At 58.0% G+C, this 25912-nt stretch overlaps 1 protein-coding gene across 9 annotated transcripts in view; it reads left to right on the forward strand.

Annotated features, from left to right (window-relative positions):
• ABCA2 (ATP binding cassette subfamily A member 2) overlaps positions 1 to 25816 on the forward strand; it is a 34498-nt gene extending 8682 nt beyond the window's left edge. For 2 of the 9 annotated variants that reach the window (XM_030961264.1, XM_030961266.1), the window contains 47 exons: positions 1253 to 1364; positions 1787 to 1953; positions 2156 to 2283; positions 2452 to 2556; positions 3011 to 3196; positions 3278 to 3496; positions 4113 to 4447; positions 4694 to 4853; positions 5065 to 5193; positions 5477 to 5644; positions 6380 to 6476; positions 6826 to 6999; positions 7080 to 7182; positions 7728 to 7842; positions 8192 to 8382; positions 8614 to 8764; positions 9063 to 9267; positions 9724 to 9888; positions 10198 to 10381; positions 10650 to 10862; positions 11178 to 11374; positions 11455 to 11637; positions 12051 to 12229; positions 12318 to 12438; positions 13181 to 13468; positions 14504 to 14722; positions 14875 to 14977; positions 15321 to 15646; positions 16102 to 16315; positions 16494 to 16599; positions 16895 to 17006; positions 17424 to 17484; positions 17732 to 17906; positions 17992 to 18107; positions 18560 to 18707; positions 18911 to 19034; positions 19863 to 19995; positions 20156 to 20273; positions 20393 to 20571; positions 20876 to 21017; positions 21357 to 21491; positions 21668 to 21771; positions 22038 to 22130; positions 22425 to 22527; positions 22663 to 22800; positions 23010 to 23216; positions 23443 to 25816. In XM_030961264.1, coding sequence (XP_030817124.1) covers positions 1253 to 1364; positions 1787 to 1953; positions 2156 to 2283; positions 2452 to 2556; positions 3011 to 3196; positions 3278 to 3496; positions 4113 to 4447; positions 4694 to 4853; positions 5065 to 5193; positions 5477 to 5644; positions 6380 to 6476; positions 6826 to 6999; positions 7080 to 7182; positions 7728 to 7842; positions 8192 to 8382; positions 8614 to 8764; positions 9063 to 9267; positions 9724 to 9888; positions 10198 to 10381; positions 10650 to 10862; positions 11178 to 11374; positions 11455 to 11637; positions 12051 to 12229; positions 12318 to 12438; positions 13181 to 13468; positions 14504 to 14722; positions 14875 to 14977; positions 15321 to 15646; positions 16102 to 16315; positions 16494 to 16599; positions 16895 to 17006; positions 17424 to 17484; positions 17732 to 17906; positions 17992 to 18107; positions 18560 to 18707; positions 18911 to 19034; positions 19863 to 19995; positions 20156 to 20273; positions 20393 to 20571; positions 20876 to 21017; positions 21357 to 21491; positions 21668 to 21771; positions 22038 to 22130; positions 22425 to 22527; positions 22663 to 22800; positions 23010 to 23216; positions 23443 to 23478 — 7367 coding nt within the window. In that variant the 3' untranslated portion in view covers positions 23479 to 25816. Of the gene's footprint in view, positions 1 to 831; positions 1365 to 1786; positions 1954 to 2155; positions 2284 to 2451; positions 2557 to 3010; positions 3197 to 3277; positions 3497 to 4112; positions 4448 to 4693; positions 4854 to 5064; positions 5194 to 5476; positions 5645 to 6379; positions 6477 to 6825; positions 7000 to 7079; positions 7183 to 7727; positions 7843 to 8191; positions 8383 to 8613; positions 8765 to 9062; positions 9268 to 9723; positions 9889 to 10197; positions 10382 to 10649; positions 10863 to 11177; positions 11375 to 11454; positions 11638 to 12050; positions 12230 to 12317; positions 12439 to 13180; positions 13469 to 14503; positions 14723 to 14874; positions 14978 to 15320; positions 15647 to 16101; positions 16316 to 16493; positions 16600 to 16894; positions 17007 to 17423; positions 17485 to 17731; positions 17907 to 17991; positions 18108 to 18559; positions 18708 to 18910; positions 19035 to 19862; positions 19996 to 20155; positions 20274 to 20392; positions 20572 to 20875; positions 21018 to 21356; positions 21492 to 21667; positions 21772 to 22037; positions 22131 to 22424; positions 22528 to 22662; positions 22801 to 23009; positions 23217 to 23442 lie in introns of those variants that run through there. The other 7 variants (XM_030961265.1, XM_030961268.1, XM_030961261.1 and 4 more) reach the window with 6 other exon arrangements.
• Positions 25817 to 25912: the final 96 nt, after the last annotated feature.

Below are 25912 nucleotides of genomic sequence, written 5' to 3' on the forward strand. Positions count from 1 at the left end.
CCGCAGGGACTTGACCAGTCATGATGGTGTACCCCCTTGGTTGATGGTGCTGGGTTCCCAGGTGCTGGGGTCACTGGTGGCCATGTCCCCAGCCTCCTGGGCTGCTTAGGGCTCTCCAGCCAGGTGGAGGCTTGTCTTACTCCTTCTTCTTGCCTGCTTCCTGGAGCAAAGTCTGCCTGGTTCTGTCACCCATGTGGTTGCCTGTGGTCACCCAGTCTTGCCCAATCACCAAGGGGTTGGGGCTGCCTCCCACCCTGGCACCACCACCAGGTCTCTGTCTTGGCCTCTCATGGCTGGGACAAGCTGGAATGTGGCGCTAGAACCTCAAGGCCAGCAGGATGCCATGCACTGACTTTGTCACCAAACCGTGGCATGGCCACCAGTGTGGGTTCCACCACCCCGAGAGGCTGCTGGCCTATCCTGTGCTGCACCTGTTCCTTGCTCCTGCCAGAAGCCCATCTTCACCAGCGCCCACCGATTGTGGCCTTGTTAACAGCATTGACCTATCTCTAACCACAGGGTCATCAGCAGGGTGGCGAAAGCAGGGTCCCTGCCTGGCACTGCCCGATGACAACCTGTGGTCCCCATCGGGCAGTGGCATTCTGGGCTTGCCCTGCCATGGGGAAGGACATGGGAGGGTCCCAGCAGGGATGATGGCTCAGTGCCATTGGAGGAGGAGGGGGGGGTTGCCAGCCCTTTGCTGTTTCTTGTTTCTCTGTTTCTCTCATCTCCGCACTCCGTGTCTCCATTTCCACCTACCTCCAGCTGCCGCACATTGGGGCAGCTGGGTTGGGGGGGAGGCTGGGGGCTCTGGGAACTGCAGATGACAAATCTATTTTCCCTGTTGTATTTGTCCTTCTTTTCCTCTGGAGATCCACTACTGCCTCTGAGGCTACTAACAGAGGGGACCGGGGGCCTGGAGGACATTGGTGGCCATCTTGGGGGCAAGTGGCAGAAATTGGCATTGTCATGGGGCACAAGGGAGCCATCAGCCAGGGAAGAGTGGGTGGGGGCAAGAGGGCTGGAGCTGCCTGCAGCCCCACAGAGTCACCAGCCAGGACAGCCCTGGTGGGAAAGTTGCTGACTTCTGACTGTGGCCGCCAGCCTCCTGTGGGCTCCCAGACCCCAGCGTGTGCTTTTCTGAATGGAATGTCTGTTTCTCTGGTGGCCCCTTCCCCCTCCCTGCCTCTTTGCCTCTCCTCCCTGCTGCCTGCACTTTCCTTGGCCTCTTCTGCCCTCTTACTGGCTCCAGCTTTCTACACGGCGGCCCCACTCACGTCAGCTGGGATCCTGCCGGTCATGCAGTCCCTGTGCCCCGACGGCCAGCGTGATGAGTTTGGCTTCCTGCAGTACTCCAACTCCACGTGAGTCTTGCCCTCACCATGCACTTCCTCTCCCACCCCTCATGCTCCCACGAAGAGCCCACCCCGTTCCACACTGACATTGCCACCCTGGGGCTGAGGCAGAAGCTAGCATCCCCCAAAACCACTTGGGTGCAGACCACCATGTCCTTGGTGCAGAGGACACCTCAGTCTGTTCTGCTGTGGGCTCCCAGGTATTCAGTGCTGGGAGGAGGACAGAGGTGGCTCTTGGAGATGCCATGAGGTGCTGTGGCTCTCCTCTGAACCCTGGCACACTGGATTCAGTGTGCAGACAAGGGCAGTGGTGCCCCATTTCAGACAGGACTGCTGTCCCCTGCACCTGAGGGGCTCTTTCCCCCAGAGCTCTGGGGAAGGTGTCCCCATCCCTCTGTCCCTGAAGCCAGGGCGGTGCTGGGCTCTCACAGGGTGACACAGATTCTGGAACACCTCAGCGAGGCAGTAGAGCAAAGCAGCCTCTTCGACCCGCAGCATCCAGGACTGGAGGAGGAGCTGGAGTCGCTGCGCCGGCACCTGGAGGCCCTCAGCAGCCCTGAGCCCAGCTCCATGGAGACCCACTTCAGCAGCCAAGCAGGTGGGTTGTGCTCTGCCTGCCCCCACTACCTCTTTGGCAGGGACAGGTAGCACCAGCTGGACCAGCACCCAGCAAAGTGATGGTGTGTGGCAGTGCCCTGCCACTGTCCCATGTCACTGCACTGGGCAGGGCCAGCTCTGGTGCTATGCCATGTCCCTCATGCTGGTGGGCTGCTCTGACCTCCCACCTTGTTCCTTGGCAGGGTCCAGCTTCACACTGGCATGGGCAGCCAAAGACCAGGGTGAGCTGCGGCGCTTCCTGATGCAGAACCTGTCCCTCCCCAACAGCACAGCTGAGCTGCTCCTAGGCTCCAGCATTAACCTGCGGGAGGTGGGTGACCTCTGGGCTTTGCAGGGGTCTGTGCTACCCTGTGAATGGCATCCAGCTTGGATTTGTCCTACCCTGCCGCCCCATGCCAGGGCCTTGCTGGGCAAGGAAGTGCAGCACTGCTGCTCCACTTTTGGCACACCTGGCAGTCGTGCTCTCATCTTGGTGCAGGTGTACCAGCAGTTTTTTGATTCCTTTCCTTTGGTACCTGATGAGACCCATAAGCAATACCTGTGGGATGGGTTTGGCCCCAGCAAGAAGATGACACAGCTGGAGGTGAGGAGCGATGCTGCATGCAGAGGACATGGTAGAGCCCATCCTCTTGTCCCCTCCTTATCCCACCCAAGGTGATCTGGGGGTGTCTGTCCCAGTAGATGGACCATGACAGAATATTTTCAGGGGGCAGAGCAGCAGCAGGGATGGCCGGGGTCCATCCTGGTGCTGCCACCAGCTCCCCCAGTTTTATGAGACACACCAGTACCTATGCCTGGGTTTACCTTTGCAGTGCAGGTTGGCGCTGCCTGGGTGGTAGCTGTGGAGGGAGCAGGGGAAATTGTTCCCCCTTTGCGTCTGGCATGCAGGGAATCTCTGCTCCCTGCATCTGCCCATCCTTTTTCTTCCCTGCCCTGTGGCTGCTGTGGGGCTATTCATGTATGTTCGGGGACACACAAGGAGGGGGACCTGGGGGGAGCCCCCATCCCACCAGCCATCCCCATTCTTCATTTTGCAGAAAAGTCTCCCCAGTGGCTGGAGGAGCCTGCAGGAAGGGCTGGTTCACAGGGTGCTGCGGGACCCAGTGGCAGCCCCACATCGTCCAGCACTGCTCCACATGCTCTCCCAGGCTCTGGGCCTCACCAGCACTGCTGTGGCACCTGCTATCTCTGATAGCCCCCAGGCCTTTGTCACCGAGATGGAGGTGAGCACCTCATGGGACAATCTGGGCTGCTCTGCCAGAGCAGGCACTGCAGCCCTGTCCCTACAAATTCCTGCCCTGTAGAATGTCCTCTTCACCGGGCCAGTGCTAGAGCAGCTGACATGTGAGCAGTACCCAGGGGCACTACACCGCCTCCTGCGCGTGTCTCCCAGGCAGCGGCCACTGCTGGCAGCGTACCGGGCACTGGCCTGCAATGGCAGCCAAACCATCCGCCAGGAGCGCTTTGCCCAGCTGGCCTCCGAGCTCCAGAAGCAGCTGGACACCCCCAAGATAGTTAGCAGGGTGAGTGCTGGGCAGGTGGGGTAGGCTGGTGGCAGGGATGAAACTTGGGAAGGATTTTCAAACTCAGCTGGTGTTGTATTGGGATTGGGAACAGTTCAATGGCCTGGCTTCCCTTGGTCACCCCCTTCTCTGACATGAGTATCCCCCTCCTACCTGGCTCCATAGTAAGATCCCAGGTGGTTTCCCCTCTAGCACTTGCTTGGACACTGCCTATTAGATGGGACTGGGTGTCCCCAGCATCTTCCTAGGTGTCCTTAGGAAGTCAGCTTCTCTCCCCAGGACCAGCAAAGCCCTTGCTGGCACAGCTCAAGCCTGACTCTGAGGTCCCACTCCTTGTCCCACCCAAGCTCAATGTGTCCTTTGTAGGAACAGAGGACCGCCCTTCCTGTCTTGAGTGGTATCTTGTGGCCTCTGCCAGCATTTGCCACCATTCTCACTGCCTCATAGGCGCAGATGCACAGCAATGAGTCCAGGGCCCTAACCTCGGCACAGCTCCAACCCTTTAACCAAGAAAGTGGAGCTGCTACTGCTTGAGGTCCTCGTTGGTCCCTTCCTATAGGCAAGCAGACCCTCTTGTCCCAGCAATGAGTAACTTCTTGTCCATGCATACTCACAGCTGAAGCTGGAGGAAGTGAACAGCACAGCCACTCAGCATCGCCTCCGTGCCCTCCTCGAGGATTTGATGGAGATGGAGAAGGTTCTCCAGGACATGGACATCCTCTCAGCACTGGCTAAGCTGCTGCCCAGGGGAGCCTGTGCCAGCAAGGCTGCGCCACCCATGGCCAACAGCACCAGCTGGGCCAGCGCCAATGCCACGACTGGCAATGCCACGGCAGAGGAGGAAGAGGGCGCCGGGGAGAGCCTGTCTGGCATCGACAACCCCCAGGGGCAGTTCTCAGCATTTGTGCAGCTCTGGGCAGGGCTGCAGCCCATTCTTTGCGGCAACAACCGGTAGGATCACTGGGGGATGGCTCCAGGTTCTCCCTGCGCAGGCCAGTGGTGTCACCCCTTGCTGAGCAGGCAGGATGGGTGCTGTACTGGAGCCTTGTCCTGCAGCCAAGGATGCTCTCTGTGTTGGGCGGCACCACGCAGGCACTGGACTCAGTTTGAAGGCCTGTCACGGGCAGGGGTGGGGGCTGCCTGCAGCAAGGGGTGCTGAGCCTGAAGCAGAGTAGAAAGCCTGAGCTCCCTTTGCAGGACCATCGAGCCTGAGGCACTGAAGCAGGGCAACATGAGCTCGCTGGGCTTCACCAGCAAGGAGCAGCGAAACTTGGGCCTCCTTGTGCATCTGATGACCAGCAACCCCAAAATCCTGTATGCACCTGTGGGCACTGAAGTTGACAAGGTCATCCTGAAGGTGAGGATGCATAGGTTGGGACCCCTGTCCTTCTTCTCCCACCATCCTGCTCTGCAGATGGGCTGTGTGGCAGGGAAGAGGTTGACTGCCAGACACAGGGAGCTCCCACAGGCAGTGGGAGGTGGGCAGGTATCTCCATGACTGCTAGTCATCCCAGAGAGCAGGAAGCCCCTGCCTCTGCCCACTGTACGACTTTCTGCCTGGCCCCCAGGCCAACGAGACCTTCGCCTTTGTGGGCAATGTCACCCACTATGCCAAGGCATGGCTGAACATCTCCCCTGAGATCCGAGCCTACCTGGAGGAGGGCAGGCTGCAGAGGCGCATCCACTGGCTCCAGCAGGTAGGACAGTGTGGTGAGGATGAGCCTGCCTGGGATTTACTGCCCTGGCAGTGGAGAAGGCGTTGTCTCCCTCCCCCCAGATGCCCTGTAACTTCTTCATGGGGTACTCCCTAGTATCCACCTTCTCTTGTGGAGACTAGTCTGGATCCCTGCACAGAGTGCACATTGTTCCTCATTCCCAGGAGGAACTTTGGGTCCTGCCTGTGTCTGTGGGGGTGGACAGTGACCTGAGAGGCAAGGCATACCCCAGCTTCTCCCTCCCATGTCTTCCTCTCTGTCTCAGTTGACTGCTGACCTCCACAAGCACCCAGAGATTCTGAATGTCTCTGACAGTGATGTTCTTCACAACTTTCTCAATGGCAACTTCTCCCTGCCCAATGCCAGCATCCTGCTCCAGCAGCTGGATACCATTGACAATGCTGCCTGCGGCTGGGTCCGCTTCATGGCCAAGGTGAAGTGGAGCACACCTGTGGAAAGCTTGAACCACCAACAGCCAGGCTCTGTTGGGCTGAAGAGGGTCAGATCCACTGAGACCTTTTTAAGAGCATGGGACAGGAGCCCTGGGGAAGGTGGTGGTTCCTGCAGTGTCCAGAGCTTTGGGGTAGATGTCCATGGGGGAGGTGCTCACACACTGTTGACTTCAGGGACTGGGGTTGGCTTTGGGTGGTGCATGCTGTACCATCTGCAGGTTCTGTATGCTAGACCCATCCAGGGCCTTGGGATCTCACTAGCCTACTGGAGCATGTCCAGAGAAGGGCAGTGGAACCAGGGAAGGTTTTGGAGCACAAGTCTGATCAGGCGGGATTGAGAGCTCAGGGAGCTCAGCCTGGAGAACGGGAAGCTCAGGAGGGATCATCTTCTAAGTCTCTGCAATTATCTAGAAGGGTGTTGCAGCCAAGTGGGGGTTGGTCCTTTCTCCCAAGTGACAGGACAACAGAAAACAGCCTAACATTGTAGCAGGGCAGGTTTAGGTTGGATTTTATGGAAAATTTCTTCACTGAAAGAGTGGTCAGCACTGGAACAGTCTGCCCAGAGCAGTGGTACTACCCCTGTGTTCAGAAAATGTATGAATTTGACACCTGGGGGCATGGTTTAGTGCTGGGCTTGATAGTCTTTGGGTTAATGGACTCAATGGTCTTGGAGGGCTTTTCCGGTCTTAGTGGTTCTATGATTCTCCTCCCACTAGGTCAGCGTGGACATCTTCAAAGGCTTCCCAGATGAGGAGAGCATTGTCAACTACACGCTGAACCAGGCCTATCAGGACAATGTCACGGTCTTTGCCAGTATGTCCCTGGGAACCAGCTGTTCTCAGGGTCCCTGAAACTTTGCCCTTCTCCAGCTGTGCCCTGGAGCCACTGGCTTCAGGATGTGGGTCCCTTGGTGCACATGTTGGGTGGATGAGCAGGCTGAATATGGTGCCCATCCTCTGCCCCAGGCTGCTGTCCTGGCTCTCCCACTGACACGGCCTGCTGCCTGTGTGCCTTTGTATCCCATGGATGTTCACATCCCCAGCCATGCCACCCATGTCATCCATGGCAACACTCGCGGTACCCTCCTCATCCCTGCCTGTTGCTGTGGGCTGGCTGATTTGGCTGGCCCCTGTGGACTCCCTGCTTCTTCTGCTGCCCACAGGTGTCATCTTCCAGACCAACAGGGATGGCTCGTTGCCTCCCCATGTCATGTACAAGATCCGGCAGAATTCCAGCTTCACAGAGAAGACCAATGAGATCCGGCGGGCATACTGGCGGCCTGGCCCCAACACCGGCGGCCGCTTCTACTTCCTCTATGGCTTTGTCTGGATCCAGGGTAAGTGTCAGTGCTCTGCCACAGCTGCCCATGGCCCTGACCTCTCTGCACTCAGCCTGGCCTCTCCTTCTCTTCCACAGACATGATGGAGCGTGCCCTTATCAACACATTTGTTGGCCACGATGTGGTGGAGCCTGGCAACTATGTACAGATGTTCCCATACCCATGTTATACCCGGGATGAGTGAGTAACATTCACCTGCAGGACCTTCCTCCTTCCACTTTGCAGGCCAAGATGCTTTAGCCGGGAAAAGAGAACAAGTTTGGGGGCCAGAATGAGATTGGTGACCCTGGGAGTGATGAGCAACCAGTTAAGTCCAATTCCTTGGACTACCAGGCTCAGGAAGGCAGGGGAAAGTAAAATGGCACATGGATCTGCTGGTGATTATGGATTACAGTGGTCTGGAGGCAGCACCTGTAGAAGTCCCAGAGCCACCAACACTCCTGGGCAGGAGGTTGGAGAGAGCCCCATCCACACCAGGGTAGCCAGGGCCCTTGGTGGAGTCCGCGGCTGCTGCTTGCCTGCAAAGGCCTGCCAGCCGTGACACTGGATTGTCCTGTGGACTCACTGAAGAAGTTCTTTCTTAGGGCACTAAGGAGGAGCTGGGTTAGAGACTAGTTGTCCCTAAGCAGTGGGAGAGCCCCTCCAAGGCCCCTTGCCCCAGGGTCTGCAGGTCTCTATGGCAGTGCCACCATCCAGTTCTCCCCTCTCTTCCTCTACCCCACCAGCTTTCTCTTTGTCATCGAGCACATGATGCCTCTCTGCATGGTGATCTCCTGGGTCTACTCAGTGGCCATGATGATCCAGCACATTGTGACAGAGAAGGAGCATCGCCTGAAAGAGGTAGGGATGGTGGAAGAGATTCTTGGGGAGGAGTGGGCATATCTGCACCCTACATTCTGTGCTGTGTCCCTGGTCACCTTCCTTGTATTTCTGGGTTACATGAACTGGGGCAGATGCAGATCCAAAATCCCTGGGCAGAGCTGGTCCTTCTGAGTGTCCCTAGCATGAGATGATCCCTGGCCAGCCCTGGAGGGAACTGAGCTCCTTGGTACCCCAATAGAGGGTGCTGTGTCCTGCCCACTCCCAGCAGCTCCCTTGGTGCTACCCCTTGCCCTCCCAGCCCAGCGAGAATAGAAGCAGGGGTGCACAGGGTTGGGGACAGTCCCGCTGAGTAGTTTTGGCCTCACAGGTGATGAAGATGATGGGCCTGAACAATGCGGTGCACTGGGTGGCTTGGTTCATCACTGGCTTTGTCCAGCTCTCCATCTCGGTCACAGCACTCACTGCCATTCTCAAGTACGGCAAGGTCCTGATGCATAGCGACGTCCTCATCATATGGCTCTTCCTTGCCATCTATGCTGTGGCCACCATCATGTTCTGGTGAGCTGCCTGGTCTGTGCTGGGCAGTAAAGGGGCGTGGGCAGTGCCATGTTCTTGTGCCATGGAGTGAGGGTGCTGGAAGCTGTGTGGGCGAGGGCCATTGGAGGGGCACAAGTCCCTTCAAGCCACTGATTTGGGGAGCCAGTTTATTGCCTCAACACCACCAAAACTAGATGGTGTGGGGAAAGTCCTGGTGGGGTGGGATCCGAGGAGATGCTGTCCTCCCCGCAGCTTTCTGGTGTCGGTGCTCTACTCCAAGGCCAAGCTGGCCTCTGCCTGTGGTGGCATCATCTACTTCCTCAGCTACGTGCCCTACATGTATGTCGCCATCCGGGAGGAGGTGGCCCATGACAAGATCACGGCCTTTGAGAAGTGCATTGCGGTGAGTTCTCTGCAGCAGCTGGGGATACACTTGGTCCCAGGTTTGCCTCAGCTACCTCATGTCCAGTACAGAGCCACCAAACTGTCACCAAGCCCTGGGCAGGCCATTGCCTGTATGAACCAACTCCTTGTGGGGTTTTGGAGGTATCTCCAGAAGGTTTGGTGCCTCTCAGGTCCAGGAGCATTTCCATGGGGTTGGGTGGGGCAGCACTAGGTAGGAATTCACCCAAACCTGTTCTTCTGGAGTTGGCCTGCGGTTCCTGCTGACCTCCCATTCCCTTCCCTACACCTCTTCACAGTCTCTCATGTCCACCACCGCCTTTGGGTTGGGCTCCAAGTACTTTGCACTGTATGAGGTGGCTGGCGTGGGTATCCAATGGCACACCTTCAGCCAGTCACCTGTGGAAGGAGATGACTTCAACCTCCTGCTGTCCATGATGATGCTGGTCGTGGATGCCATGGTGTATGGGGTGCTCACATGGTACATCGAGGCCGTGCACCCGGGTACGTGTGGGCAGAGGGGCATGAGGGCCCCCCAGACCTTACAGGAGCCTCTTTGCTGGGGGACACCTCCCACGTGTTCTTATCTGCTGGTGTCAGCCAGGTGTCTCAATTCAGGGGCTGGCTGTAGCAAAGCCAGATGTCCACAGCTGAGATACCAATCCCCCTTATCCCCGCCCTTGTGGAAGCATCTCAGTTGCTCCGTGATTTTTTCATTGTAAAGCTGAAGCATGAGCCAACCCAACCTGAATCCCAAAGGAATTTGTTTCCTGGCACAGCCCACAGAGCTACTCTGAGCCCAGCCGGCTGGACTGTTCACAGCCCCCACCCTGCAGTGGTGACCTGACCTGGGAAAACTCCCAAGCCCTTGCCCATGCCAAGCTCTGACCCAGTCCTCAGCAGCTTCTGCATGGCCCTGGGTGTGGGGTTGGCCCTGACTCCCTGGGGCTGTGGTTGCAGGCATGTTCGGCCTGCCACGGCCCTGGTACTTCCCTTTCCAGAAGTCTTACTGGCTGGGCAATGGGCGCGTGGAGACCTGGGAATGGACCTGGCCATGGTCACGCAACACCCGCCTCAGCATCATGGAGGAGGATCAGGCCTGTGCCATGGAGAGCCGGAGGCTGGGTGAGGGCAGCTGGGGGTGGCAGTGGGTGGCACAAGGGTGGCCCTGACTCTGCTGCAGCGTCTTGCCTTGGCCATGGACCTCTGTGCTCTTGTCAGGGCAGGATACTGGGCCAAACACTGTGGCCTCTCTGGGAGCTGCCACTGTGGTGTGGGAGGGGGAAAATTGGCAAGAAGCAGGGAAGGGACCACAAGCCAGCATAGCCACCATGGGATGGAGGCGGGTTGATTCATTCCCAGGGAAGCCCTGGGAATGAATCAAAGCCTGGCTTCCCTGCCCTCCCCTGGCTCCTCACCATCCTACTGTCACAGCAGAGGAGACAAGGGGCATCGAGGAGGAGCCAACCCACCTCCCCTTGGTCGTCTGCATTGACAAGCTCACCAAAGTCTACAAGACAGACAAGAAGCTGGCGCTAAACAAGCTGAGCCTCAACCTCTACGAGAACCAGGTTGTGTCCTTCCTGGGGCACAATGGTGCAGGCAAGACCACCACCATGTGAGTGCCTGTCCAGGCAGAGAGAGACCATGTTCCTCTGGCCAGCTGCAGGGTGTGAGGCAGGGGCCTGTGGCAGCTGGTACCATGCCCAGAGGGCAGCAGTGTGGGTGTGGGGCTGGCACAAACATGGTACAGGAGTGGGCTCGTGGCCCTGTGCTGATACTGCTCTGCCTGGGGCCCAGCAGATGCTCCCAGAGGTGTTGGGACTGGGGTCAGACTGGGGCCAGTATGAGCTCCCTCACACTGTTGCCTTTCTCCATCCATCCAGGTCCATCCTCACTGGCTTGTTCCCTCCAACATCGGGCTCTGCTACCATCTATGGCCATGATATCCGTACGGAGATGGACAAGATCCGGAAGAACTTGGGCATGTGTCCCCAGCATAACGTGCTCTTTGACAGGCTGACGGTGGAGGAGCATCTCTGGTTCTACTCGCAGCTCAAGAGCATGGCAGAGGAGGAGATCCGCAAGGAGATGGACAAGTAGGCACCCTCCAGCTCCTTTGTCTTCATCCATGCCTTTGGCATGAGTGAGTCTCCTTCCTGCTGGCTGTGCTATGGGGGGCGATCTGGTGGCAGTGGTTTCCCATGGAGCAGCTCCACCAGGTGTTTTCCCACCCTTGGGGTGTCAGGCTGTGGAAGTGAGCAGAAGATTCTCATAGCCTGACTGCAGCTGGGCAGTCCCAGCAGCTGAAGGCTGCAGATACCATGTGGGGAAGAGCCATTACATACTCCCCACAGGCACTGGGCACCAGTACAGCCCCCACAGCATTTCTGGTGCTTCTGCCCTGTCCCCAGGATGATTGAGGACCTGGAACTTTCCAATAAACGGCACTGCCAGGTGCAGACTCTCTCGGGTGGCATGAAGAGGAAGCTGTCAGTGGCCATTGCCTTTGTGGGTGGGTCGCGAGCTGTTATCTTGGATGAGCCCACAGCTGGTGTGGACCCATATGCCCGAAGGGCCATCTGGGACCTCATCCTCAAGTACAAGCCAGGTGAGCAGAGCTGGGCAGAGCCTAGCATGCTCCTCTGTGGCAGCCATGGCCCTTCTGCTGAGGCTTTGTGCTGCCATCAGGGAGGACCATATTGCTCTCCACACACCACATGGATGAGGCTGACCTGCTGGGGGACCGCATTGCCATCATCTCCCATGGCAAGCTCAAGTGCTGTGGTTCTCCATTGTTCCTCAAGAGCACCTATGGTGACGGCTACAAGTTGACAGTGGTGAAGAAGCAGTCGGACACCAGGAATGGCACAGGTCTGGGGAGCAGTGGGACCCTTCGTTAAAGGATTAGATGGCACCCGCCTTCTTCAGCCTAGCAAAGGAGAGGTCAACACCCAAGTACTCCCATCCTGAGTCTCCTTAGGCCACATGGAGGGCAGAAGGGATGGGGCAGGGGTGTAGGAGGCCCCATTGCTCAGCCTTAGTTTTTCCCAGCTGGGTCCTTGGCCAGACCTTATACAGTGGCATTTTTCTCCAGGTGCTGGTTCTGTTGAGCCTGTGGGTTGCCCTGTGGGTTGAGATGTCCAGTGTGGGCCACATTGCAGAAGACCATCCCCAGGCCAGTCAGGGTGACAGGGAAGGTCCTATGGCACTGGGGAGTAGGGGAGATGTGGGGGTTCTTGGAGGGAGGCCAGGTGTGACTGATGGGTACTGTCTCTCTGCTTCAGAGGCAGGCCACAGCCCCCTGAGCCACTCCTCTGTCAGCCCCTGCTCTGAGCCTCGTGTCTCCCAGTTCATCAAGAAGTATGTGGCCTCCTGCCTCCTCATCTCAGACACCAACACAGAGCTCTCCTACATCCTGCCCAGTGAGGCTGTCAAGAAGGGCTGCTTTGAGAGGCTCTTCCAGGTACCTGCAGGAGCTGGCAGAGTCGGCAGGCACGGGGCTGTGGCACTGTGGACATCTGCCCTCCTCACACAGCACTTTGCTCCCACAGCACTTGGAGCAGAGCCTGGAAGAGCTAGACCTCACCAGTTTTGGGTTGATGGACACCACGCTGGAGGAGGTCTTCCTGAAGGTGTCTGAGGAGGATCAGTCTCTGGAGAACAGTGACGTGGGTACGGGTGTTTGGGGGGGGCACAAGGTGCTGCTGGGGGTAGTGAGGGGCTCTGTGATCTTGCTGGGCTTGGTGGCTGCAGGAATCTCCTATCCCAGGTGGAGGAGAGATTTCCAGCAGAGCCCATCCTGGCCAAAGGCAGCCAGCCTCTGCTCCACTCTGGCTTTACTCTCACCTGGACTAGTGGCTAGCTCTGGTGTCCTCAGCACAGGTCTCCAGAGGACACCATGGAGATTGGAGATGCTCTGAGGGCTGGTGCACCTCTGCCATGGAGCCAGGCTGGGAGAGCTGCAGGTGTTGACCGGGAGAAGAGAAGGCTCCAGGGAGACCTTATGGCACCTTCTAGTGCCTAAAGGGGGCTTGAAAAAATCAGAGAGAGGGATTTTAAATGGACAGATAGTGTTAAAACAAGGGGGGGAATGGTTTTAAACTAAAAGAGGAGAAGTTTAGATTAGATGTTAGAAGGAAATTCTCCCCTGTGAGGGTGGTGAGGCCCTGGCATAGGTCATGCAGAGGAGCTATGGGTGCACCATCCCTGGAAGTGTTCAAGGCCGGGTTGGATGGGGCTTGGAGCAACTTGGTCTATTGAGAGGTCTCCCTGCACTTGGCAGGGGGCTGGAGTGAGATGGGGTCCCTTCCAACCCAAACCAATCTGTGATTCTGTGGTATGATCCATCCCCAGTCAGTGCTATGCTGCAGTGTAGAGTAGCATGGCTGGTGGCAACCCACATTTTTTCTTCCAGACTTGAAGGACTCCAAGGATGCCCTGCAGCCACCTGCCTCTGAGCTGGGCCCAAAATCTGAAGCCAATGGGGAGTCCCTGGCCGAAGCAGCCATGCCAGAGAAGCCCGAGGTGGAGCTCAGCAACCTGGTGACCTGCTCCAAGCTGGCGCAGTCGCAAGCATCCCTGCGCTCAGCGTCCTCGGTGGGCTCCGTGCGTGGCGATGAAGGTGGGGCTTATTCTGAATTCTTTGGGGATTACGTGCCCCTGTTCGATAACCGGCAGGACCCCGATAACATCAGTCTGCAAGGTTGGTGCTGCTGGTGCCTGGCCAGTGGCAGGGGCCGGGGGCGGCACTTAGCTGGGATGTGGAGGGTTTGCCCAGGGTGAACAGAGCTGACCCGGTCCCTCAGGGTATCTGGTTGTGACTGAGGTGGGAAGCTGTGACTGCTGGGATGAGAGCCCATGGGGAGGGGGCTGATGGGGCATCCAGCAACACAGCAACCAGAGAGCCACAGCCTGGGTAGGAGGGCTGGGAACAGGCTCTTTCCATGAGTTTGCACCCCATGCTGGTAGGGTGTGCCATGAAGATCTCATGCCAAGGCGTGAAGCCAGTGAGAGCAGCCAGTGTTGGCTCTGCCTCCTGTGGGTCTCCAGTGCCACCTTGCAGACTTGCCCCACTAACATGGCCTCTTCCCACACCGTCACCAGTGGGGTTTCTCCTCTTGGTCCTTGGGCACAGAATCACCTTCCAGGTGATGGCTTCACCAGTCATACCCTGCCCCGGGTGCAAGGCTCTCCCCACCTGGATGCTGGGATTGCTGGATAGAGAGGGTGCAGGCAGGTGCCTTGAAGTTATTGCTGTAGTCATAGATCCTGTTCTGGGTTATCTCACAACTCATGTGACTAATTTAGGGATGTGCGACCTCTTTCTCCCACCAGGGCTGTGGGAGGCAGAGGTGGGATAGTGCTGTGACAGAGCTCCCACTGTCTCGCTGGGACTCCCACCTGTGTCTTGTCCATCGTTCCTGTGTGTGCTGATCCCCCACCAGCTGGCAGAGCTGATGGGAAAATGGAGGAGTCCTAGAAAAAAAGCACCAAATTAGGTTGTTTTTTTTTTTAAACTCTTGTCTAAATTTTCCTTTTGGGGCCAAGAGGAACCTGCCAGCCAGATACCATGCTCCTGACTGCACTGCTGCTGTGGCTTGGTGGCAGACTTGGGGTTGGGTGCTGCCCTTACCCTTGGGGTGTCTGAGCTGGGCTGGGTGTCTGGCTCAGCTTCCTGGGAGCCCAGACAGGTGTGGGAGCAACTGTGCCAGAGGGCTGATGTCCCTCTCCCTCCCAGAGCAAGAAGCAGAGGTGGAAGCAGAGGATCGTGACCTGGCAGGTCAGGGAAGCTTCAAGCTGGAAGGCTCATGGCTGAAGCTGCGCCAGTTCCATGGGCTGATCGTCAAACGCTTCCACTGCGCCAAGCGCAACACCAAGGCCCTCTTCTCGCAGATCCTGCTGCCCGCCTTTTTCGTCTGCGTCGCCATGACTGTGGCACTCTCTGTGCCCGAAATAGGTGCGTGCAAGCCACCTACCTACCTGCATGCTGGGCAACCTGTTCTGCCTCTTCCAGTGTGGCCACTGGCTGCAGGAGGACAAGGCCAGGACAGTCTCCCTGTGTGCAGTGGTGCTGTGGGTACGAGCAGGTTCCTGTCCTTGTCCCCACAGGTGACCTGCCACCCCTCATCCTCTCGCCATCCCAATACCACAACTACACTCAGCCCAAGGGTAACTTCATTCCTTACGCCAACGAGGAGCGGCGTGAGTACCGGTGAGAGCTGCCACTGCTGGCGACCAACACCCTGTGCCCAAGGCCCATCCATGGGATTCTGAGGGGGAAAAGTGGGGAGGGCAGCCCACAGTAGGCCTAGTGCCAGGGCTGGCTCAGGCCTGGAGCAGAGCCTGGCTGGTGCCATGTCCCCTGATAGAAAACAATCTCTGTCCTGGTCAGGGTGTCTCTGGAAGATGTGTGAGCCCTGACACTGTGATTAGCAGCTCAGTCATGCCAGGCATAGGCTGTGTGTGCCTATGATCAGTGCCAAGGCCTCAGGGAGGTCCCAGAAGAAGATGGCCATGGTGCTGAGATCTGTGTTTCCTACTCCTTGCTCCTGCAGCATTAGGCTGTCTCCCGATGCCAGCCCTCAGCAGCTGGTGAACACTTTCCATCTGCCTTCTGGTGTGGGGGCCACCTGTGTGCTCAAGACACCCTTTAACAACACGCTGGACCAGCCCATGCAGACCCTCAACCTCAATAGCAATGAGTCCAAAATGCTGGCAGCCAAGTACTTTGATGCCATGTGCATCGACTCCTTCACCCAGGGCCTTCCGCTTTCCAACTTTGTGCCACCACCTCCATCCCCGGCTCCCTCTGACTACCCCATGTCAGTGGATGAGGACCTGCTCCATGCCTGGAACTCCACAACCTTCTCCACTCTTAAAGGTATTACCTATGCTGGGTGCTCTTGTGTCTGGGATTTGCCTCCAGCAGGGAGACAATGCCTCTCCTCACAGAAGTGGCTCCAGGGACCTCTGGGAGTACCTGTTAGTCTGGCCTGGCCACACAGCAGAGCTCTGTTGGGCAGAACTTGTGGCTTTGACCCTGGAACACTGTCCCTATTGAGCCCCAGCCATGCCAGTAGAGCCCCTTGGGTGGTGACGCTGTCACAAAGCCCCGTGGCCAGCCTTGCGTCAGCTTTGCTCGATGTGGTCCCCAGCCCTTTCTTTCTCCAGCCATCCCTCATGGCCCATCTCTGAACCTCTATCCTCCCAAAGCTTTTTGCACATTCATCCCTTGGTCACCAGGACCCTGCCTGCCCGACCGCCCCACCCTCATGCTGTCCCCAGCTGCTGGGGCAGGCAGGAGCCTGGCTGTGAGCCACCCCATCTGCTCCTCAGGAACTGTGACCTCAGCCCCTGCCCTGCCCCACATCATCCATGAGCCCATCAAGTGCACATGCTCCATGCAGGGGACTGGCTTCTCCTGCCCTAGTGGCGTGGGGGGCCATCCCCCACAGATGAAGGTGGTGACAGGGGACATCCTGACAGACATCACAGGGCGCAACGTCTCTGAGTATCTCCTCTACACCTCGGACCGCTTCCGGCTGCACAGGCAAGAGGGGAGGCCGGGAGGGTCTGTCCTGCACCATAGAGCAGGGATGAGAACCAGGGGTCTGGGGACATCTGCCCCAGGGTGCTGGCTGGATTCAGCAACATGCTCAAGCATGGTTCCACCCCTGGAGGTGGGGGGCAGGCAGTTGCAGCTTCCTCAGCAGTGCCTTGTCCCACAGGTATGGGGCACTCACATTTGGAAACGTCCAGAAATCCATCCCCGCCTCCTTCGGAGCCAAGGCTCCAGCCACAGTGCGCAAGATTGCTGTGCGGAGAACGGCCCAGGTGGGACAGCACTGCACCTCAGGGCAGGGCAGATAGGTGGGGAGGAAAGGGGGCAGCAGGAACCCCTGGGACTGCTCTTCTGCATCTCCTCAAGTGCTTTGGGAGGCTCCAGCCACAGGGGAGTGGTCAGCAGGTCTGGCCCAGCACAGTCAGAAATGGCCTATTCTCCCTACAGCCTTGAGCACAGGATGCCTCACCCGTGGGTGGCTGTCCATCCCATCGTATCCTTCTCTCCCAGTACATGTTTGGGCCCAGCTCTCTTGCCGTGTCCCACTGTTCCTCTCTCCTCCTCCAGGTCTTCTACAACAACAAGGGCTACCACAGCATGCCCACTTACCTCAATGCCCTCAACAATGCCATCCTGAGAGCCAACCTGCCCAAGAGCAAGGGCAACCCTGCTGCCTATGGTGAGGATCTGCGGGTGCTTGAGGGCAGGAGCATGTCAGGAACATCATTAGGGTATAGTCCAACCAGGCTCCAAAGTGCAGTGTCCACCTTGGGCCAAGCAGACTAGTGTCCAGCTGGAACAGGGGTTCACACACCTCAGCTCTTAGATATGAGAGCTGGGATGAGCTCTTTGCCAGGCCTGGGCTGGACTGTCCCAAAGTGCTGCCTGGAAGTGCCTGGGCTTGTGACATGTCTAGGGGTGCTCTCCAGTGAGGGAAGGGCTTGGCACTGAGGTGCTGAGTTGCTTCAGAGAGCCCAGCTCTTCTCGAGCTTCAGGTTGGAAGCCCATCCTGCTCAGAGCCAAGACCAGGCAGACTGGGGACAGGACTCTGTGTCCCAAGCCATGCTTCCATGTTTCTTCTTGGTCGTTGTTGCAGGCATCACAGTCACGAATCACCCCATGAACAAAACGAGTGCCAGCCTGTCCCTGGATTACCTGTAGGTCCAAGGAGAGGGTCTGAGGGAGGGTGGCTGTCCCATGGGAGGTAGGGGGCTTTTTATTGGTGGGAAGATGGAGGCTTCTGCTTCACAGGCTGCATGGTGGGGAGGGACAGGGTGGCTGTGGTGTGGGGGTCCCTGTGCCATGCCCTGATCTGTGCACAGTGACTGTCCCACACCAGGGTGGGTGGCCCTTCCCAGGCAACTGAGGCTGATGGAGTCCATGTTCTCCTTGCTCTCCATCCAGCCTGCAAGGCACAGATGTGGTGATTGCCATCTTCATCATTGTGGCCATGTCCTTCGTCCCAGCCAGCTTTGTGGTATTCCTGGTGGCCGAAAAGGCCACCAAGGCCAAACACCTGCAGTTTGTGAGTGGCTGTGACCCTGTCATCTACTGGTTGGCCAACTACATGTGGGACATGGTAAGCGGGACACGTAGCCCCACTGGCCAAGCCTCCGGGCCTGTGCCAGGGAGTGGGCAGTCACAGATGTTTCTGTCTTCTCCAGCTAAACTACCTGGTGCCGGCCACGTGCTGCATCATCATCCTGTTCGTGTTTGACCTCCCAGCATATACCTCTCCCACCAACTTCCCCGCTGTCCTGTCCCTCTTCCTGCTCTATGGGTATGTTGCTCAGAGGGCGGTAGTCAGGAGGCACCAGGAATGCCTCCAGAGTCTTATGGGGTGGTGGTTTTAAACTAAAAGATAGACATTTAGACCAGATGTTAAGAATAAATTTTTCATAATGGGGGCAAGTGAGGCCTTGGCACAGATTGCCCAGAGAAGCTATGGCTGCCCCATTCATGGAAATGTTCAAGGCCAGGTTGGACAGCTTGGAGCACTAGTGGAAGGTGGCCCTGCCTGTGACCGGGGACTGGATTAGATGTCCTTGAAAGGTCCTTTCCAATCCAAACCATTCCATGATATTCTGCAGCCCCCATAGCTGGTTGGAGTGCAGTGGCTGTGAGGACTGGCGTGGGAGAGCCTGGGAATAGCAGGATGGAGATGGGAAGTGCCAAGGCTGGGGGCCCCTCTGCTACCATACTGACGTGTGCTGCTTCTTCTCACCTCCCCAGCTGGTCCATCACCCCTATCATGTACCCAGCCTCCTTCTGGTTTGAAGTGCCCAGCTCTGCTTACGTCTTCCTCATTGTCATCAATCTCTTCATTGGCATCACAGCCACTGTCGCCACGTTTCTGCTGCAGCTCTTTGAGCACGACAAGGTATGGCATTCACAGCTCTGCCACCAGGAAGGGAGATGCTGCCATTCTGTTTGTGAGGCAGCTCAGGCCAGGAGGGACCTCAGAAGGCTTCTGTTTCCAGCAGGATCAGCCATGAGACCTGACTGGGCTGGCTCTTGGGGATCCTGCTCCTACCACTCACTTGGGGTTGGTGGATGGTTGTGTTCTCTCTGCTGTCCCTGCAGGACCTGAAGGTGGTGAACAGCTACCTGAAGAGCTGCTTCCTCGTGTTCCCTAACTACAACCTGGGCCATGGCCTGATGGAGATGGCCTACAACGAATACATCAATGAGTACTATGCCAAGATTGGTATGGCCTCTTATTCTCTCCTTCCCTTGTGCCAGGGCATGTGGAGCTTGAGGGGACCATGATGCCGGCACATCCCCTCTGCCTGCCCCATGGGGGTGTCCCAAGGCCCAGAGCAACCTGGAGCAAAAAGCCAAGGGGGTGGATTAGATGGGGCACAGAAGAAGACACAGCTGAGGGTCAGCTGTGGCATGGTGCCAGCATTTCTGAAAGTGGTTCCTTGGGCCATCCCAAATAGCAGCCCCATGGGGAGAAGACGGTGTGAGCCCTGGCAGAGGTGTGTGGTTCTGCTGCTGCTGCACACTGCCTGTGGTGGGCCATGGCGAGGCTGTGGTGGATCTTAGTGGCAGCATAGTATAGCTGTGGTGGGCCATGGTGGGTCTGTGCTGTGACAGGAGGGATGGAGGCTGCAGGGACTCTCCTTACCAACAGGGTTTCTTTGGGTCTGCATTGCCCAGCCAACATAAGCCTTTTGCCACTTACAGCTTCATCCTGGCCTCAGAAACTCCCCTGCTCTCTGTTTTTTGAGCAGCTCCTGTACATAATTGGGGTGCTGCTGGCATTGTGAGGGACAATTTTGGGTCAGGGTTTGACAAATCCCTCTGATTCCACTCTCAGCTGGGTTGATTCATCCTAATGAGGTTGAAAACTTGCCAGATGATTTCCACAGCACCCATGCTCCGAGAGGGCATTGTGTTATGGTCAGCCCAGGCAGCTGTGGTGGGTGAGCATGGGAGCGGTGTCATTGTCATAGGTCAACTCAGGAGGGACAACCAAGCTGTCTCCATGGGAAGGTGTCCCCAGCTGCTCTATGCTCTTCCTCCTATTCAGGGCAGTTTGATAAAATGAAATCACCCTTCGAATGGGACATCGTGACACGGGGGCTTGTTGCCATGACAATTGAAGGCTTTGTTGGCTTCTTCATCACCATCATGTGCCAGTACAATTTCTTCCGGAAGCCCCAGTGAGTGTGGCACAGGGCAGGGATGCTGGGGTAAAGATTTGCCGTTGGGACCCTTGAGCTTCAGGCTACCTTTCTGGCAGCGTTGAATGGGAGCTGCCTGGTCCTGTCAGGGGTGCAGCTCCTGGTCCCACATTCCCCCCGCCTCTGCTCCCTCCCACAGGCGCCTGCCCGTCTCCACCAAACCCATTGAGGATGACATTGATGTGGCCAATGAGAGGCACCGGGTCCTGCGTGGTGACGCTGACAATGACATGCTAAAGATTGAGAACCTCACAAAGGTGGGGGCTGCATCAGGCTGCAAGGAGACTCCAGGGACCAGCCCAGCCTAGGGATATGGGTGGGGCAGTGGGTCCAAATGGCTTCTGGTGTGCTGAGTCCCCATCCCCTTCTCTGCCAGGTGTACAAGTCCCGCAAGATTGGGCGCATCCTGGCTGTGGACCGGCTGTGTGTGGGTGTGCGCCCTGGGGAGTGCTTTGGGCTGCTGGGTGTCAACGGTGCAGGCAAGACCACAACATTCAAGATGCTGACAGGGGATGAGAGCACCACAGGTGGAGAGGCCTTCATTAACGGTCACAGGTGAGGGGGGCCTGGGGGCTGCCTGCTTTCCTGGGGATGGGATGGGGTCTGCTTGGAGAGCTCCCAGGATAAACCATCATGAGTGAGCTTGTGTGTCCCAGTGGGACTCGGCAGCCTTGTGTCCTCCTGGGTGACCATCTACCTGGGATGTGGATCAAGAGAGAGTGGCCCTGTGCTGAGGCTGCCCAGTGGGGTTTTACCTGGGGGAAGATGCTCCAGTGTAAAGGCATGTGAAAGGGGACTCAGCAGCAGTCCTCACAGAAAGAATTCTTTCTTCCCACAAACGCTCAATCCTCTCCCACAGCATCCTGAAGGAGCTCCTGCAGGTCCAGCAGAGCTTGGGCTACTGCCCCCAGTTCGACGCGCTCTTTGATGAGCTGACAGCCCAGGAGCACCTGGAGCTCTACACCCGCCTGCGTGGCATCCCCTGGAAGGATGAGGAGCGGGTAGGGCTCCGGGCAAGCAGTTGGCAGCATCCAAGGGCTGGTGGTGTGCCACAGGGATGGCATCTCACTGGACAGCAGTGGCAGCCTGAGCCAGTGCTGCTGCTCTCGTGGCAGTGCCACCCTAGCAGTGTGCCCACATGGGCTGCCAGGGCCAGGCACATGTACCTGCAGGTCCCCACCAGTGCTCATGGCTGTGCCAGGGGCTGCCGTGGGGCTTCCCTGATTGGCACTTGGCTAGTAGTCCCCTCAGCAGCTGATGTGCCAGGGAGCCCAACCCCTGCCTGTTCTGCCAGCCCTGTGGCCTTGGCAGGATGACAGCAGTCCCCCCATGCCTTGCAGGTGGTCAAGTGGGCACTGAAGAAGCTGGAGTTGACCAAGCACGCAGACAAGCCTGCCAGCACCTACAGCGGGGGCAACAAGAGGAAGCTATCCACAGCCATTGCACTCATTGGATACCCAGCCTTCATCTTCCTGGTGCGCCCTGAGGGTAGAAAAATTACTCCAGGTGGGAGGTACCCACCCCCTGCTTCACCACACACCATGCATCTCCTGGAGTGTGGGATGGTGGCCTGAGCTGGACTCGGGACAGGAAGGGAGTGGCAGGGTCCATCCCGAGGCTGGCATGTCTGAGGGTGCTGTCTATCCCCCAGGATGAACCAACCACAGGGATGGACCCCAAGGCACGGCGCTTCCTCTGGAACCTCATCCTGGATGTCATCAAAACGGGTCGCTCCGTGGTGCTCACGTCTCACAGGTTCAGAGGGGTTTTGTGCCCATGATGCCTCCAAGCACCTGGGGTGCTGTGTGGGAGGGAGAGGTCTCCCCAGCATTTGGCTTCCCAGCCCCTGGCATGAGGAGCAAGGGGAGCCTGGGACACCCTCTGTTGCCTTCTCTCCTGGTGGTGGAGCCAGTGCACTTGGGTGATGGATGGCCTGGGAGGCCCAGCTCTCCACCTACCCCCACCATAGCCCTGGCACTGTTCTCCAATGCCCTCCTCTGAACCCTCCCTTGTCACCCCAGCATGGAGGAGTGCGAGGCCCTCTGCACCCGCCTGGCCATCATGGTGAACGGGCGGCTCAAGTGTCTTGGCAGCATTCAACACCTGAAGAACAGGTAAGAACCTGGCAGGAGCTCAGAATGCCTGCATGGGGCCCAGCAGCCTGTGTGTGCCACTGGGCAGGAAGGGGCTTTATCCCTGTGGTTGGGTGACAGTGTGGCATCTGTGACAAGATATCAACCCTCTGTGTGGTTGCTGCTTTAGAGGTGGGCAGGAACGGGGTCAGTGAAGTGCCCTGCCACTGACCTGGTGTCCAGTAGTGGCTGCCTGAGAGCATCGTCCCCTTCCATAGGATCATGGGGGAGCAGATGAGGGGACAGGTCCTCACTCAGTGCCTTGTTCCTGTGCAGGTTTGGTGATGGCTACATGATCACAGTGCGCACCAAGTCCAGCCTCAATGTCAAGGAGGTGGTGAGGTTCTTCAACCGTAACTTCCCTGAGGCTGTCCTCAAGGTGAGCTGCCCATGGTGGCCACGCTGTCCCCTGCCAGCCCCCACTTCAGGGCACAAGCAGCCTTCATCCTCCATCGGGTGATGGGAGGGAGTCGGGGAGTAAGGGCTCAGTGTCCCCTCTGTGATCACCTCCCAGGAGCGTCATCACACCAAGGCCCAGTACCAGCTGAAGTCAGACCAGATCTCACTGGCACAGGTCTTCAGCAAGATGGAGCAGGTGGTGGATGTGCTGGGCATTGAAGACTACTCTGTCAGCCAAACCACACTGGACAATGTAAGACTGGGGACAGGCATGGGCAGCTGGATGCTTGTCCCCGGGGAGTGCCAAAGTGCCAGGCAGGATTTGCCTTTGGGGCAGGAGTTGGAGCTAGATGGGGAGCATGGTGGCAGCCACCACACACTAGGATGCCCTGGGTGCTGACCTGGCAAGCATGGGGTGGAGGTGCTTGCAAATACCTGAGTCTCCTGCCCCTTCCTCCTCAGGTGTTTGTGAATTTTGCCAAGAAGCAAAGTGACAACCTGGAGCAGCAGGAGACCAGCCCCAGCTGTGTCCTGCAGTCGCCCCTGGAGCGTGTGCTGAGCCTGCTGCGCCCCCGCACCGCCCCCACTGAGCTGCGGGCCCTCGTGGTGGAGGAGCAGGAGGACCTGGAGACTGATGATGAAGGCCTCATCAGCTTTGAGGAGGAGAGGGTGAGAGGTTGTCCCCAGATATGGGTGTTCCTGGTCCCACCTGTGTCTGTATAACAGGCCCTGGGACTCAGTGCTGTGACACCACAGAGGTGGCAAAACGGAGTGGCTGGGCCTGGGAGGGGTGGGGGCTCTCTGCTCTGCCGCCTGTGCCAGACTCTGGCCCCAGATGCCCTGGGTATGCTGGCTAAGTGGGCGGCCCCTGAGCCCTGCCTGTCTCCCTGCTCAGGCTCAGCTCTCCTTCAACACGGACACGCTGTGCTGAGACATTGGGAACAACCATGTTGTCAAGCCACCAAACCCTTTTGGCCTCTCCCCTCCCTTTGCCCCGTGGGGTGGAGTTGCCACAGCTGGAGCCACATGCCAGGGAGGACACAGTGGGTACGACAATGCCTGGATGGACCTCAGAAGCCACCACTGGGGTGGCTATTTCCCCCTTCAGCTCTGGAGCAGCATCACCGCATGGTGCTGGGGGCATGGTCCTCAACATGCCATGGATGGAAACTCTGAAGGAAAGGACATGGCTTGCTGCCAGCACTGCCAGCCCCACTCACTTTGGGGCAGACACACAGGCCTGTGAGCAGTGCCTTTGGACACTCATGGTGCACTCACTCTGGGGACCTTTGGCTGTGGGTACCTCTCCAGGCCTGGCCCCATGGAGCTAGAAGAAGGGTGGCTGTATCCACATCCCCCCTGGCTGATGCTGGCCTGGGCACCACTGGGCAGGTGCTCTGGTCCTTCACCCGTAACCGATTTCTGGGAGTCACTGGGAGTCTTGGCCTCACTGGTACATCCTGCCCACCCTGGGGTCTGTTTGCCCTGGCCCTGCCTGGCCTTGGGCACTGGCTTCATCCCCAGGCAGCAGTGCTGTTGCAGAGGCACGTGGCAGCGTAGAGGGGTATTTCACAGGGTATTTCACATGCTGGCACCAGCTGTTTCTCCCCTCTGCCCCTAATCATGTCACTCACCCTCAACTCTCTTATCCTGCCTCCTGCCCGCCCTCACCACTTGCTTCCCCTATCACAGGGCATTGCTGCAGCTCTGCCACCTTTCTGCTGTGTCCCTTTCCACTTCGCTTTTGTCCTGACACTTGTTCCTCAGTGTCCAGCCCTGTACAGGAACCAGCTGCACTAGGTTCTTATTGTTGGGTCACTGGTGGTACTGGGAGAGGGGTTGCAGCACCCCAGCTTGGCTTTGGAAGCTGGTGGTGGAGTGGCCTTAAGGTACGAGGTCGGGACAGTCCGGGTGGGTGCCAGCAGCCTGGCAGTGGTGTCTGGGGTGGTGGGGAGGGAAGGATGGACTGCAGTAGTGGGACTGGCAGTGTCACTGGCCAGCAGTGGGCACCTCCTTAGTCAGCAGTGCTCCTCCTTTTTGCAGAGGGGTCCTGCTGCCTTGTCACCCACAGGGACCATGGCTGGTGCCTGCAGCTCTCAACAAGTTGCAGCTGTGCCCAGAGGCGGGCCTGTGATGCTGACCCGCCCCCCCCCCGCTGGGTGCCATAGTCTTTGGCAATCCCCCAGGGTGGCTATGCACCTTCCTGGGGAGCAGCCATGGTCTGTCTGCTCTGTGTGCTCTGATGCCCTTTCTGCCTTCCTGGCACAGGCTTGGCTGGAGCCCCTGAGCAGCACCAGGCACCTCAGCTGGCTGCTATGGGAGGTGGAGAGAGTCTGGCTCTGGCCTCGCTTGGGCACAGGAGCAGGGCCTGACCTCAACTGTCCCCATGCCCCCTGGTCCTATCAGGCCCATATACCACCTGCTATGGATTGTGATACAATATACAGTATTTTCAGTAGGGGGAAAACTGGGAGAAGAAGCTCTATTTTCAGATTTTTCAGACCATTTTTTAAAATGGCATATGGGAAACTGGCTGGATCTGGGATGGGTTGGAGGGCACAGGGGCGCAGCCCCCACCAGTGTGCCCCTGCTCCTATGCTGGCCACACTCTGCCATCCCCAGGGGATGCTGGGGGACAAGCCAGCTCAAAGTTTGCTGTTTGCCATCAGGGAGAGGGGATAGTGTCATCTCTGAGTCCCCAGCTGACACCTTGGTGGCGCCCTGGAGCGCCCCAGAGTGGGCAGTGCTGTTGTCCTCTGGGCTTTATCCTTGCCCCATACCTGCCACACTACGCTCTTGTTCCAGGTTCCAGAAGGGCACTGGCACCCCAGTCATAGTGTCTTCCCTGTCCACCCAGTCTTCCCCCTGACACCATGCCATCATTTGCATGGCTTCTGAGGGTCAGTGGAGGTGCCCACACAGCCTGGGTGGCCACAGTGGCCTACCTGCCATGGGCTTAGTGCTGCCCAGGCACAGTCGCTGTGCTAGAGTCAGTCCAAGGGTGGAGTGGGAAGGTAGCACCCCAGGGCAGGGGTGGCTGCTGCCTTAACACTGTTCACGTCATTGAGTTTGGCCCCGCTTCCAGCCTTGCCTCCCCTTCCACGTCCTTGGCCACCAGCCGCGGGCATGGCGCCAGTGCCATGCTCAGCCGCGGGCGTGGGGCCCCTGGGGGTGGGGACGTCTTGGAGCTGCCTGTACATTGCTACCAAACAAAAAGAAGATGAAATGTGAAAATAATGACCGTTTTAAATAAAAAATAACTGATTCCATTGAGGCTGTGTAGTTGGGCATGAGGGGAATGGCAGGGCTGGGTACCTCGGAGGGCCTGGGCTGAGGAGGAGAGTGGCAGTGCCCAGGGTGGGGGT

Source organism: Camarhynchus parvulus, chromosome 17, assembly GCF_901933205.1.
Source record: "Camarhynchus parvulus chromosome 17, STF_HiC, whole genome shotgun sequence".
Taxonomy (NCBI): domain Eukaryota; kingdom Metazoa; phylum Chordata; class Aves; order Passeriformes; family Thraupidae; genus Camarhynchus; species Camarhynchus parvulus.